General features: G+C 38.2%; 1 protein-coding gene across 1 annotated transcript; it reads left to right on the top strand.

Annotated features, from left to right (window-relative positions):
* On the top strand, positions 304–13,807 carry LOC109820183 (WEB family protein At1g12150-like). Its single transcript, XM_020386285.1, has 4 exons — positions 304–583; positions 684–731; positions 12,228–12,373; positions 12,460–13,807. Exons 3-4 carry the CDS (start codon positions 12,266–12,268, stop codon positions 13,720–13,722), a joined length of 1,371 nt encoding a protein of 456 aa, XP_020241874.1. The 5' UTR covers positions 304–583; positions 684–731; positions 12,228–12,265; the 3' UTR covers positions 13,723–13,807.

Below are 15,067 nucleotides of genomic sequence, written 5' to 3'. Positions count from 1 at the left end.
TTCACCCCGCTCTAGGTTTGCATTCCGTCTCCATCAACCGTTAAATATATCATACTTCTATTTTATACCTACTTTAATTACACTTCAAAATAGATTTTTGGTGGGTTTAACAACATGTTCAACAAATATTAAGAGCTAAAAAACTATAAACTTAGCATCTGAGTATCACATACTTCCGAATACGTGAGTATTAAGAAAAACAATTGTGGGTATATAAGTGCAAAATTGGGAAAATTATAAGGTATTTAGGTGATAATTAGCCAATCTTTTGTGATCAAATTCGCCCCGATTTATTGCTATTTGCACTTTCCTCTAGCTTTCAAATTCTACGACTCCAGGCCTCGATTTCTGCTTGAGGCCTCCACATTTATCCGAAGAAGCAGACAAAATTCTAAAATTATAACTAGGGTTTGCTTCACGTCCATCCAAACCCAAAACCTCGGTTTCTTCGATTGGTAACTTAGGATCAGAGAATCATGCTTCGATTCAGCGCTTTCTGCCTCGTTTCTCTCGCCGGTTTGGTTGATATTTCTGTCGATTTCCACGGGGTTTGGTCGTTCTTGTTCTGGATTGGCCGATTTTGGTGAGAAAAGATTGCTCCTTTTCTATCGTTTTGATTTTGGTTTTCGTTTTAGTTTTGTTAAGGCGCTAAATTGATTCCTTTGTGTTTGATTTCTTTGAAGGTTGCATCGAGTTCGTTGTAAATTTAGGAAATCAAAAGAGGCATACGGGTAATTTTCCATTTTTCCGATTATTTTCCCATGTTTTTATTTGCTAATACGTATAAAGATTGCTCCTTTTTTTTATTTAAATTTTGTTGCTTCATTTTTGTGAACTTGCTGGCGTACTGTAGGGTTAGATTTAGAAATTATTTGAAAGATCTCAAACCATCATATAGTGGAAGAATGCAGGCTCAAAATTCTGTACAAGGGAGCTTGATTTCACATGCTATCCTTGATTGGTAATCTTGGCCTGCATAATTAGCTACTGGGTTTTTGCGTAATTCAGGAAGAAGGGTGAATAATTTAGTATGTTACTCATATGAATGATAAATATTGGTGAATGTTCAATGAAATGTTTACCTACTCGTTATTCAATGATGGTTTGATTCTATGACAGGCGGAAGCGTTATTGAACTCAATGAAGTTTAGGAATTTACGGCATCATTGAACGCTTCTTAATGTGGTGCTTTTTTCATAAGTAAAAATTCCATACATGATCAACTTTATACATAGTATTTTCTCTTTCCTTGGGGAAAATTGCCTCCACTCTCACCCCCCCTCCCCCGGCCCCAAAAAAAAAAGATAAAAACGTGATCCCTCTCTCTAAGAAACTATTGTCATGCTTCCACCCACACGAAAGCCCATGTGTATTTTTTGAAATTTACAACACCACTCTTTATCTTTTCCCTTTCCATTCTCTCTTTTCTCTCTCATCCCTCTCATAAATCCATGAACATGGTTTCATCATTCATATCCGCCTATTGTTGTCTTTGCCTCTCGTCGTCTCATCTACATTGCCTCCCTCCAAACCCTGCCAAAGTAGAGGGGTAGGAGGTCTAGAGGGAAATAGAGGTGAAGCTAGGGGTGGGTGTGGGCCGGGCCTAACACGTTAACAGCCCCGATCGGTTTTCTAGCTGTCTAGTTCAGATGCAGACCCGAGCGAGTCTCGGCGGGCTGGGTTAAGGACTTTGTCCCTAGGTCTTGGGTTGGACCCAGTTCGGTTTGCGGCCTACATGGAGACGGGTCGGGTTTGACCCACCCCACGGTGGTTCAGGCCACGGTTTGGCCCACACATTTTTTTTAAGTTTTTTAATTTTTAATTTATTTCATTTTCAAGTCTGCATGCTACGTTTTTTTGTTCTATGTGCTCCTTTGTGGCAATCACATAAGCATCTCTATAGTCTTATGTCTTTCTAGTAGAACTCAAAATTGACATTCGAAAGATTCTTCTTCTGTTTTAAAAATCTCATATACATTGGTCGTGTTGCCTTTATTTATGTGTACAAGCAGTTGAAATTAGGATTTTGTTTTCTGCTCTTCTTTTTCATCTATATTAACAAGGTCGCTACTTGACCATGGACCAAGGCTAAAGGTCCAACTTTGGGCCTTTGGCTTTGCTAGCCTGCTACCAGCAGGCATTTAAAAATAATTAAACACTCGGGTTGGGCCGGGCCACAGCTGGGTCGTGCCTAATTTGGGTTGGGCCAAACTCCTTGTTATTAGGTCTAGGGCTTGATCTAGCCCAGCCCATGGCACGAGTACATACTAGGCCGGGATAAGCCTGACCTAATTCGGGTCATACTAGTTCTTGCTAAAAGTAGGGTTGGGCTAGGTCGACCCACGGGTTGACCCAGCCTACGCCCACCCTTAGACAAAGTAAAGATAGGCAACAAGAGGTGGTGGACGTAATGTTCGGTTGGTGAGGCAATGCGGCGGGTGGCGATGGGAAGAGGTTGCTACAGAAGCGAAAGAGATAGTGATTGAAGGAGGAGAAAGAGAACAAGGGTTAATAGGAACATAAAATGACAAAGGTAATGAAAAACGACAAAAAGTAACAAGAAATGGAAAAGTAACAAAAAAATGATTGTATTTGTATCAATAAATAAAGAAAGATGACAAGAATTGAACAAATGTAACAAAAAATAAGTAAAGACATCGAAAACAAAGAAGTGTATTAAAAATTGAAGAAGTGTAATGGAAAAAATAAAAATATCAATAAATAAGAAAAGTACGAAATTTGAATTAATGTCATAGGAATAACAAATATATAACATTAACCAATGAAAGAAAACGAGAAATGAATAAAGATAATAAAGAAAATAAAGGTAATAAAGCTCTATTTTTTTCTTTCTCGGTTCTCAACCACCATTGCTCCTTCGTTGCGTTTACAGCCTTTTCGCCTCACTATAAAACTCTCCTCTGATGCCACTCATTGACTCGTTGCTTACCTCTCCTTTGTCACCTCCTACCCTGCCTCTTTTCGGGCCTCACCACCACGCCACTCAAGTGAGGCATGGGAAGAAGTGACAACGGAAAACGAAGGCGGTCGGGAAGCTAAGAGTGGAATGAGTTCATGAATTCATGGGAATATGAGAAAAAGAACGAGAATGAAGAGAGAGATGACATACGTGGTTTAGGAATTTTATGCCGAGGGAAGGGCTAGATGTATGCTTCATTGTCGAAGGTGGTAAATGCTTTTGACCTTTTTCTTGAGGGGAGGAGACATGCTATTTAAAGTTAAGTGAGTTGGATGGGTTGGAAGTAATTTTCCCTTTTCTTATGCTATTTTTATGGAAACTATGGTTGGAAGTAATTTTCCCTTTTAAAAATGCTATTTTTATGGAAACTATGTACATACAAATTTATCTTTGCTCTTGTTATTAGCAGTAAAACTAGATTTTCCTTTATGTGGGGCAACAAGTTCACTCTCCTAGTTACAACCAAAAAAGGAAGAGAAAAAGGAAAAAAATATATAGTCTCTTAAAACCGATTTAAAAAAAAAACGATGTAAAACATATATTCTATGTGAACAATATGTAGCTTTATAGTAGATTGTGATCCAGAAATGCTATAGTAACTGAACATGCAGATAATGTTGTGATGGGAAGTTTAGTATAGCTGGTGTTATTGTTCTTATTCAATATTGTTTTGCATTAATCATTTGTTTCTATTCTTGTTGGTTTGTTGCTTTACTAAATGAAGGAAATGCAATCACATTGCACTAGCGTGGAACTAGTTTTGATTAGTCATTCATTTAGTTTATGCTTCTAGCACTGTTATAAATAGCGGTAAATAGCCCCACAATAGTGGCGCTAATAGCGTTAACGGTCCTTTCCCGCGACGCTATCGCGCAATAGCGGTGACATATTGTGGAATATGTCTGTTCGCAAAAGCGGCCAATAGTGTGTCAACGGTAAATAGTGAGCGATTACATTCGGAATTTGTTTTTTGACTGCTATTTAAAAACGGCTTGAGGCTTATTTTTTTAAAATTAAACTCAACCATTGACCATTATATTCCACCGTTTCCTGTGATTTTCAGCATACTCCCGCCACTTATAGTCTCTAGCACCTACCTTGATACTTTCTCTCATCTCCTTCACCGTGAGCTCCTCTTAGGGCAGTCCTGTCACCGCTAAGCTCTTTTTCTCGAAGACGATTACTTTTTAACTCCTCCAGTCATCTTCGGTATTACGTGATGGTTATATGTCTATTTCATATTTAGGATCTCTTTAAATCATCCAATATGTACTTTTAGATTTCTTATATTTTTCTTTAAATTTTTTTAGTATTTATACATATCTAAATTAGACCGCTATTTGACTTTGCGCTTTCTACCGCTATTTTGTCGCAATAGCTAACCTTGGCTTCTAGAGAAAGGGAAGCTGATAATGTTCTTATTTTCACAAACCATAACTTCTATTAAATAGATATTAGGAGGGATTACATAAGTGGTAGGGATATCGACCTAAATACGTGTATAGTCAAACAACTAATAACATGCAATAATTTCCCTCAAGTTGGAGCATACATCAAAAAGAGAACATGATTAAACCCTCTCTTTTGTGATCAATATGCAGTCAACTCTGTAGACAACTAGTGAACTAACAGTAGGACAGGCTTAGAAACCTATATCAGGGCTAGAATGACGTGTAGGACCACCTAACAGGAGAAGCGTTATGCGGATTTCATATTGAAGAAGTAAACAAGGAAGGAAAAGGAAAATCCTTAATTGGTCAATCGCATGCTCATTCTTGATTACAGCATCCTTTGATAAGGAAGATGACAACATCAAGGTACCTTGTTCATAAGAAATGACAAGATCCAAAATAGTCAACTTACAATTCACGTGAACACAACCATCGGGATCTGCAAATTAAGGAAAGCTCCATATGGGTTGTAGCAAGCTCCACAAGTACGGTACAAGAAGATAGCAGAGTTCCTTGTGTATAATGGTTACTCACGGACACTGACAAAGTCGAATTTGTTTGTGGAAGGTCACAATGGCAAGCTAGCAGTTCTGCTAGCATACATGGATGTCCTAACCATCACAGGAGACGATGAGGTAAGAGTCTCACTGTATAAAGGAAAACTTGGCGGCACACTCTCAAATGAAGGAGCTTGGAGAGTTAAAACATTTTGTTGGGCAGGAGGTAGAGCGATTTAAAAAAGGATTTTTCCTATGCCAACTCAAGTATTCCAAGGATCTCTCACAGAAGTTTGGTATACTCAAGTGTACACCGATCTCAACTCCTATAGAAGCCAATGTCAAGTTAAGTGCTGTAGAAGGCAAGGAACTGGAAGATATGACTGTATATCAACTGGTGCATAGTCTCATGTACCTAACCATTAGCTGGCTCGACATCAAGTTTGCAGTTAGAGTGGCTAGTAGGTATGAATAAGCCAAGGGAGTGATACTTGGATGTAGTTAGAAAGCATTGTTTTAAATATCCTAACATGGCCTGATATATCATCTAATATGTCCTTTTATAAGCCTTACTGTAAAACTATTTGGTCTATATATCTTTTACTGTTTTTAGCAATTTTTGGCTATATATCCTTGACATGGACGATATCTTCATCGATATGTTGGCCGATATGTTCCTTTAAATGTCTTGTTACAAAATGATATATATTACTGTTGGTAATATTTGGGTGACATCATGATCTGTTCAATATATCAAGCGACATTTCAGCCTCAAAATAATCTGCTAAAATGTTGGAACGTTGATTTGGACTTAAATTTGTTGTAAAAGGTTGATTAGTGATTCTAAACACATCATTTGCAATTTTATATGATTATATTTCGCTAAATATGTTTATATTACATTTTACGACATTATGTTGTATATGCACTTCATCCGATATAGCACTCCGATATTTACTACATATCCCTAATATTTCCTTCCCTGATATTCACAATTAATATGAATTTTGGTTGTCCGATATTTCCTCGATCTTCGATATTTAAAACCTTGGTTAGAAGAATATTAAGGTATGTCAAAAGGACAATTGACTTTGGCCTTCTGTATAAGAACGATAGAGAATCCAAGTTAGTTGGGTATTGCGATGTTAACTTTGTTAGAGATCATAACACACGTCGATCCACTAGTGGGTATGTGTTTAGCCTTGTGGCTGAGGAGCAATCTCATAGTGCAAAAAACAACAGTTGACCATGTCACTCTCAACTACAGAGGTGGAGTACAAAGGAACAACAATTGAGACTCAGAAGAGTACTTGGTTGATGTAACTGATGAAGGATTTGCACCAGCCAGTTAGTTACGCTGTCTCTCTCTATTGTGACAACCTATGAATCACCGACACTCGAAAACAAGTCCTGAGTCCGTGTCCGACGGCGTCGGACGCGGACACGCGTTCGACACGTGTCGGACACGCGGTCAACGCCGCCGACACGTGTCAACTCTTCAACACGCTCCAGACACGCCTTCGACACGACGTTTCCTTCCCCGACACGGCTTTTTCTCTCCGACACGACGTTTTCTCTCCGACACGGCTGAGAAGAGGAAAAAAAGAAAAAATGTATACCCGAAACCCAAACACAAACCCAAATCCTAACCTTAGCTTTAACTTACCCGATCGGCTCGTCTGCTCTCTCGTTGATCCCGACTGAAGACATTTCGCCGCCATCTCTCTTGATCGACCTCGTCGTCCTCGATCGTCCTCGCCGCCAACCATCACTCTCGATCGTCGTCGTCCTCATCGATCATCGTCGTCGTCCTCGTCGATCATCGTCGTCGTCCTCGTCGTCCTCTCATCAAACCTAACGGTTAGTCTCTCTCGATCTCTCTTTGATCTCTCTCTCTCTCTCTTTCAGTCTCTTTCTCTCTCAGTCGCTCTCTCGATCTGGGTCTCTCTCCGGTCTCTTCCTCTCTCTATCTCATTCTCTCTTTTTCGATCTCTAATTCCTCCCTTTCTCTCTCCGATGTCAGTTTTATCTCTCTTTCTCTCTGATTCTCTCTCTCTTTTGTTTTTTATTTTAATTCTCTGTTTTTATTTTTGTTTTTACTGTATAGAAATGTGAGAATAACATAAAAATGCTAGAATAATATATAAATTAGAACTAAGATTCATACTATGTCCTGTCATTTTTTGTAACAATAGTAGAATTTTACTGTTTTTCATTTTAATTTATTGTTTTATCTTAATTTACAGTTATTTAATTAGGATTCGTGTTCCATTAATTTACTGTTAATTAATTAGGGTTTTATTTTTTAATTTACTATTAATTATGATTTTAGTTATTGTTTTACTATTATTAATTTTTTAATTTATTGTTATTACTATTATATTTTACAGAAATGGAACAAGACGGGAGTTCTGGTGGTAGTGGAGTACAAGATGACAAATATCCGCTTTGAAAATATGTTACCAAATTGGAGAAAAGGGGGGAACGACAGGAGAAATTAGAGATGGAGATGTAATTATTGTAGAGAGGATTTTACTGGTTCACACTCGAGAGTTAAAAATCACCTCTTGAGGATAAGCAGGACTGGAATTAAGATGTGTTCCAAGTCAACACCCGAAAACCTAAGGGAGTTTCAGAGGACGGTGGATCAAGCGGAGGCGAGGTTGATGGCTTCTAAGCCTAAGATGCCAATTTTGCCTATATCTTCGACTGCAAGTACGACCGGTATAGGTGCAAGTGCAAGCATACCGATTAGTGCAGGTGAATCTAAGAGGAGGAGAGGGTCTAATATCGTGGAACAAGCATTTTATATGGGAGTAAGGGAAGAATTGGATGCATTGATTGATATGATATTCTACACCGGGGGATTGTCCTTTAACTTGACAAGGAATTCATATTATGCCAAGGTTTTTGTATATGCCGCAAGCAATCTAATCTCTGGCTACAAGTCTTCCGGTTACAATTCCATGAGGACCACTATCTTATAACGTGAGAAAACTCACGTAGAGAGATTGATGGAGCCCATCAGGGGTACATGGCAACAGAAGGGGGTCCCCATTTGTAGTGATGGGTGGACGGATGCACAAAAGTGGCCCATCATCAATTTTATGACGGTATGTGAGGGTAAGCCAATGTTCTTAAATGTCGTGAATGCCGAGGGAGAAGTCAAGAATAAGTATTTTATCCAAAAACAGCTAGAAAAGTGCATCACAGAAGTGGGACCTAAAAATGTCATCAAAATCATAACCGATAATGCTTCGAAATGCAAGGATGCGGGAGGGCTTGTGGAGGACACCTGACCTCACATATTTTGGACTCCTTGTGTAGTCCATACACTCAATCTTGCTATCAAGAATATTTGTACGGCTAAGAACACGGAAACAAATTCCGTAGCTTATGCACAATTACATTGGATTACAGAGATCTCCGATGATGCATTGTTTATAAAGAATTTTATCATGAATCACTCTATGCGGCTTTCCATGTTTAATGATTATTCCAAGATGAAGCTCCTATCGATTGCCGACACAAGATTTGTCTCGTGGATTATTATGTTGAAGAGGTTTAAAGTCGTCAAGAGAGGTCTCCAAGACATGGTTCTTAGTGATCGATGGAGCTTGTATAGAGAAGATGATGTGGGAAAAGCGCAATTTGTGAAAGAGAAGTCCTTAATGATTTGTGGTGGGACAATATATATTTTATTCTTGACTTCACTGGCTCAATCTATGAAATGATAAGCGTCACCAATATCGATACACCATGTCTTTATTTGGTGTATGATATGTGGGATACAATGATTGAGAAAGTGAAGCAAGCTATTTATAAGCATGAGGATAAAAAGGATAACGAGGAATCTCCTTTTTATGAGGTGGTTTACAAAATCTTGGTGGATCGATGGAACAATAGCAATACCTCGCTTCAGTGCTTGGCATACTCTTTAGTTCCAAGGTAATATTTTACATTTCACTTTTTAATGCGAATATTTCTATTACTTAATACCTTGTGGGCTAATTCATGTTTAACGAACATAGGTACTATCATTCCACATGGCTCAATGAGAACGTCAATCGGCAAGCTCCAAATCAAGATCTTGAGATCTCTACGGAAAGAGCAAAGTGCTTATGAAGATATTATCCTAACCCCGATGAACGACGGGCGGTGAACTTGGAATATGCTAAGTTTGTGGGGGCTTTGGAGGCTTTTAGTGATCCGGATTCTCTTTCCGATAGAGCACATATGGATCCTAAGTCATGGTGGCTTCTTTATGGTGTAAGTACTCCAAATTTGCAATCATTGGCCGTAAAGCTTTTAGGCCAACCTTGTTCCTCTTCTTGTTGTGAACGGAATTGGAGTACGTATAGTTTCATTCACTCCTTAAAGAGGAACAAGCTAACTCCGGCACGTGCGGATGATCTTGTTTATGTTCACACTAACCTTCGCTTACTTTCTCGAAGTTCAGAAGAGTATATGAAAGGGAAATCAAGAATGTGGGATGTTGGTGGAGATGCCTTTGACTCATTTCAAGGTGCCAGTATTTTAGATGTTGCCGTCCTTTCTCTTGATGAGCCCATGATGGAGGCCGTTGTGTTTGGGGAGGATGAAGGAGTTGAAACCATAGAATGATCTTTTGATGTTTTAACTTGAGAATTTTATTTTTAAGATACACTTTTGGTTGTAATTTTTGTAATGTTAGTAACTTAGTATTTTGTAGCCATAGAACTAGTTACAACTTGAACTTTATTCTCTTGTATTTTGATATGCTCCAGATGAAAGTAATGAAAATTAAAGTTTGGTATTATCTTCAAATCAGTTACATAACTTACATTTGTCATTGATTATACAAGCCAATGTTATATAATAATATAACATAAAAAATTGATCTATTTTTCTATATGTTCATCTTCTCTTTCTTGTCTTCTTTAACATTATTGTCTTCAATTCTCCAAGAGATCATTGTCATCCCGACGTCTTAATTCACACCTACAACACACACTTTCCTTTAGTTTCTTATTTATAATCCCCCTTTACATAACAAAAAATATGAAAATGTAATAGGAATTTAATTCAATATTGATCTATATATAATAATAATATTAAAAAAATCTAACCGTGTCGCTGTGTCCTATTTTTTGGGTTTTGTCGTGTCCGTGTCGCCGTGTCCGTGTCCGTGCTTCATAGGTGATAACCATCAGCTATACCTGGAGAATCCAGTGTTTCATGTAAGGACGAAGCATGTGTAGGTACATCATCATTACATCAAAGAGAAAGTGCTACAAGGAGAGATCGAGATGCAGCCAATCAATACTCACGACCACGTTGCTGTCATCCTCTCAAGGAGTTTGAATTCTTCCAAGTTTGAAGAATTTTAAGAGCAACTTGGGATGGTAGCAAAATCAAGCAGGGTCAGCGCTGAGGGGAAGTGTTAAGAGATTCACTGCTGCCCCCAGGGAATTCTTTGAAAAGATTCTCCAACTCTCTCCCTTCTTCCTAGAGTTCTTCTAGAAGATTCTCCAAGTCTCTCCCTCTTTAAGGATCTTTCTCCCTCCCTTCTTACCTCACCTAGATTGTTCTCTTGGTTTCTTCTCTCATGTATTTCTTTACTTCTAGAAGTTTCATTAGTCATTATTGTACTAAATAGAGGACATGCGTCTCCAATTGAAACCGTCACAAAACGAAGTCTTAAGTTCTTAAGTGTCTAGTGAGAGAAGAGTGTGTCCTTGTATTTACAGTGCTCTCCTTTGTGAGTGCTAGTGTGGAGTGTCTTTTAGGTTTCCATGTGTGTGTTTGTATACTTGTGCTTTAGTAAAAGTCTTGTTCATAGTTGGTAAAAGTTATATTTTGGACTTTTGCCACCTGTGATAGTCCTACATAACAATCTGATGCATGCCAAAAAGGGTAACTAGTTTTTGAAATTTGAAATTCGACAGTATTGCCATTGTGGAGGCTTTTACATGCTTGCCATCAGTGTTTTTAAAGGCGCTCCCAGGCGCGCGCCTCGGGCGCGAGGCACTTCGGCGCATCCTTCTCCCACTCCTGAATCCCGATTTCTTCGCTCGACTTGATTCCCCACTCGACAGCAGCATGCGGCGACGGGCGACTGCTAAAGGCGACTGACGATGGCTAGCGGCGAGCGGCGACAGCGAGCAGCAAACAGGTGCATTTTCTTCTCTCTCAGCGATGATTTTCTGCTCCTTTTCTTTTTTTTTCATTTTTGCGTTTTCTTTTTTTCTTTTCTTTTCTTCTCAGCGATAAGGTCTGTTCAACGTCTCAGGCCCGATGTTTTTTTTCTTTTTTTCGTTTTTGAGTTCTCTTTCGTTTTTGTGTTCTCTTTCTCTGCTCCTTCCCGATGTTTTTTTCTTTTCTTTCTTTCTTTTTTTTCTTTTTGTTTTTGCGTTCTCTTTCTCTGCTCTCAGCGTTGTTTTTTTCTTTTCTTTTTTTTTTCTTTTTGCGTTCTCTTAATTAAGGAGTAAGGACAGCGAGGTGTTTTCTTTTTTCTTTTCTGATTTAAAATCTGAGTTTTTAGTTGTTAAGTGTAAAATGTTTATTAAGTTCACTCTTCTAAACTTGATTTGAATCATTTGATTTTATTGTTAACTAACTTATAAAGAGAGATTTAATGTTAACTAACATAGCCTTCCTAGCTGTTAAATTTTAATTTAATTTAATTTATTATTATCGCTCTTGACTATTAACTGTTTTTTTTCTTTGGCTTAATATCAAAATGCAAAGTCATGATATTATGAACTAATTGCTTGCTTCTTATTAATACATATCAGCCATAAATGTTGAAAATTTTCAAGCTTATTGATGTAGTACTAATTTTACAGCTACTATTTGATTTCTTGTGCGAGACTGCTAGTATTTATTCTTGCTATTTGAGCTAGGTGTAGTGCTACTGGTTGAAACTTGAAACTTGATTCGCCATTTGTAACCTGGAAAGAGGAAAATAAAATTTAGCAATATAGTTGTTAGTGATGCAATATACTAGAGATAAAAGTTTGAATAATTTGCATGATTGAATGATTTGTTAGTAATTAGTATATATTTTATTTATCTGGAGTCCTTGACATTTTTATGTGAAATTTCACAAAAATATATATTTATTCATGCATATAGTATATCTTCAAAAATTTTGTAGTATGGAGTGCGCCTCGCTTCGCTCGGGCGCGCGCATCGCATTGCGCCTTGCGCATATGCGTGTAAACTGACTTTGCGCCCCGCATTGCGCCTCGCGCATTGAAAACACTAATAACTACCTGCAGAATGTATTTGCTTCAAGCATTAACATACAAAGACCAATTTACACTAGTCAGTCAGATATTGATCAAGAGGATTAAATGGCAGAAATAGATGACAAAAAGCCGATTGAGTCTGTAAAGGCCGCCCTATCCTTGTTTGAGCAGATAAAAGACCAACAAGATTGCAGTACTATAAACAGTCGTGAAGTAAAATGATGTTCAGACTTCATTCATTACTTTTAAATCCATATCAAATATCCTGTAAATTATTTTTGTTGGCTTTTGATGGACAGGAACCTGAGAAAGACGTAGGCCTGCTAATGAAGAACTTGGGAAATTGCAAAGTGCAGTTAGAAATTAAGGAGTCTGCCTACATGCAGGCTGTTGTCAAGCTTGACGTTTATCAGAGAACACTCACCGAGCTATCTTCCAAATTCAAGCTTTCAGAAGCTGACAGAGATAGATACATGGAGGAGTTAAAGAAATCTCAATCATTCATATCTATGCTTGAATCTGAATATGAAGTGGTTGTAGATCAACTTGTTGATTCTACTGATAACTTTGAGAGACTCCTGCAGACTATAGACGAGTTGAAACATACGAAAGAAGAGTTGCTGCGGTTAAAAGCTGAACTCATTGCTGCCAAAGAATCGAAGGAATTAGCTGCGAAAGCTGTAAGTGTAGAGAAAGAGAAGAACAAGGAGCTTTTGGCCCAAGTATCAGAGCTCAACAAGGCAATTCTTGAATCTGAGCTGGAAACAATCAAAGCAGAGAAAGTAAGGATCACTTTCTTTGAAGCAGTGGAGGAAGAGCTGCAAGCTACGACAAAAGCAGTTATTCAATCTCACGAGCAATTAGTACAGATGAGAATGCAATTGCGTATAGTCGAGGATTTAAGAAATGAGCTGCTGGAGAAAACTATCTTATCTGACTACTACCAGTTAGAACTAATCCAAACAAAGGAGTTGCTCACTACAAGTATGGAAACTGAGATATCTGAAAGCAACGAAAGAGAGTTGGCTCTGCAGATAGAGATTGCAACTTTGAAATCCGAAATCCACAAGAACAGGTCAAGAATCGCTGCTGCGGAGGCAGCAGAAGCACGAGCTATGAGTTCACAGATACAGCTGGCACTGGAAGCAGAGGCGGCTAAGGAGGAAGCAGAAACAATGAAACTTGAAATGTGTTATGGTATAACAATTTCTATTGAGGAATATGAAACTTTGATACAGAAGTCTAAGATGGCAGATGAGAGAAGTTCAAAACTCGATGCTGCTAATTCTGAGATTGGCGACCTGAAGTTCGCTCTAGAGGAAGCTAACAGAAGGGCAGAGATGGCTGAGAAGGCTAAATTGGCGGTTGAAGGGCAGCTGAGGAGATGGAGAGATCAGCAAAAAAAGAGAAGGGAAGGTTCGGAAATAGTAGAAGAGAAATCTGGAAGGAGAAGTATTGGGCATGAGAAAGCTGCAGCATATAAGCATAGGACTGTTTCTTTGCAAGAAGGCAAGGTTTTCAATTATGTGCCCCTTGGAAAGGTTCTCAATATGAAGTTTTAGGAGTTTTATATATGATGCTAGATTTTGGTTGGACTTTGTTGTGTGATGACTGATGAGCCTCAAAACTTCTTGTCTCTGTTTCCATTGCTGCTGCATTTTGCTTGACTTGTTGCAGAGTCTACAGATCTCTAATGATGTAATTAAATACTATTCATAACAGGAAATGAGTGATCAAAACTCTGTAAGGAGAAAGTACGGTAAAAAGATGATGATAAAAGATGAGAACGAAAAGGAATTGGAAGAGGAGGAAAGCATGCGACTAAAGAGAAGATGAAACCAATCCCAGAGACGGTATTTTAAACAGACTTTCGTGCTTCACGTGTGGAGGTTTTTAAATCCTTCACTTTATAGGGTATCAAACACGTGCTTGATGGGAATTATCTTTTTAAAATTTCGCTTTCACTTCCTTGAGAAGGCCTTTGATAAGATTTGGTTTTTTTTTTTTTTTTTTTTTTGAACTTGGAGCCATGATTTCCTTAAGCTTCGTTAGGATAGGATAAGAACCCAAGTAGCATTTGACTAGTTGAGGACGTCGAGTGATAAATTGGTTAAATAAAAGAGCGCTTAATTGGGGTTGTTCCAAGTAAAATAAATAATAGCATTATTATAAGATTGTAGTAGTCTCGCCAATCTTAACAGCCCTCCAACATAATCAAGACGTGTCTCACAAGTAATCGTAATTTGGTTCATACTTTCAACGGTCAAAATGGTAGTTACGGCTGCTGATACACCAACCAGAGTCCCCCATTTCGGCAGTTAACTAAACATGGGCTTAATAATGCTGGCAACGAAGAACAAGAGTTTGGGGTCAGAAGTCCTCGCTTGGTATTGTATTCGAGTTTAACTGTGCAGAGGTCTTTCAAATTTAGGGTTGCTTGATGAGCCAAAAATGATAGAAATTTAGGTTTATGTGAGGATCTCTGTTCAGATTGAGAGGGTTAATTTCTTGCTGTTTCTTCAAAAATGTAAAAAAGACGAGAGCTTATATAATTCCTAGAATAAAGAAAACTAAAATCCATTTCTGTGGACATAGATGATTGCCTAACCACATAAAATTCATGCATTTGCGTCATATTTACTTTTCTTTTGATTAATTGTGTTGAAATATTATTCTTCTTGGTAATTTTCTATTGTCAAGATGATCGATCGTCCTAAGGAGACAGAGGAGATTTAGGGGGCGTTTGGTAGCTTACAACTGGAGTGGCTGCAACTCCAGTTGCATGCAACTGGGTCAAATTTGTCTAGTTACAAGTGTTTGCTTTCTTGCAACTCACAGTTACAGTTGCAACCATAGTTACAAAACAACCCTTAGTTACAACATATGATTAACGTAAAAAATGGTGTC

Source organism: Asparagus officinalis, chromosome 8 (genome assembly GCF_001876935.1).
Source record: "Asparagus officinalis chromosome 8, Aspof.V1, whole genome shotgun sequence".
NCBI classification, from domain to species: Eukaryota; Viridiplantae; Streptophyta; class Magnoliopsida; order Asparagales; family Asparagaceae; genus Asparagus; species Asparagus officinalis.
The sequence above is the reverse complement of the archived record's forward strand: the minus strand, read 5'-3'. Positions and strand labels throughout refer to the sequence as shown.

What these genes read in the sequence shown, in the direction of transcription:
- LOC109820183 (XM_020386285.1), top strand. Translation starts at nt 12,266, where the DNA reads ATGGCAGAAATAGATGACAAAAAGCCGATTGAGTCTGTAAAGGCCGCC. An exon ending in GTACTATAAACAGTCGTGAA is followed by an intron (nt 12,374 to 12,459) that starts GTAAAATGATGT and finishes TTTGATGGACAG; the next exon opens with GAACCTGAGAAAGACGTAGG.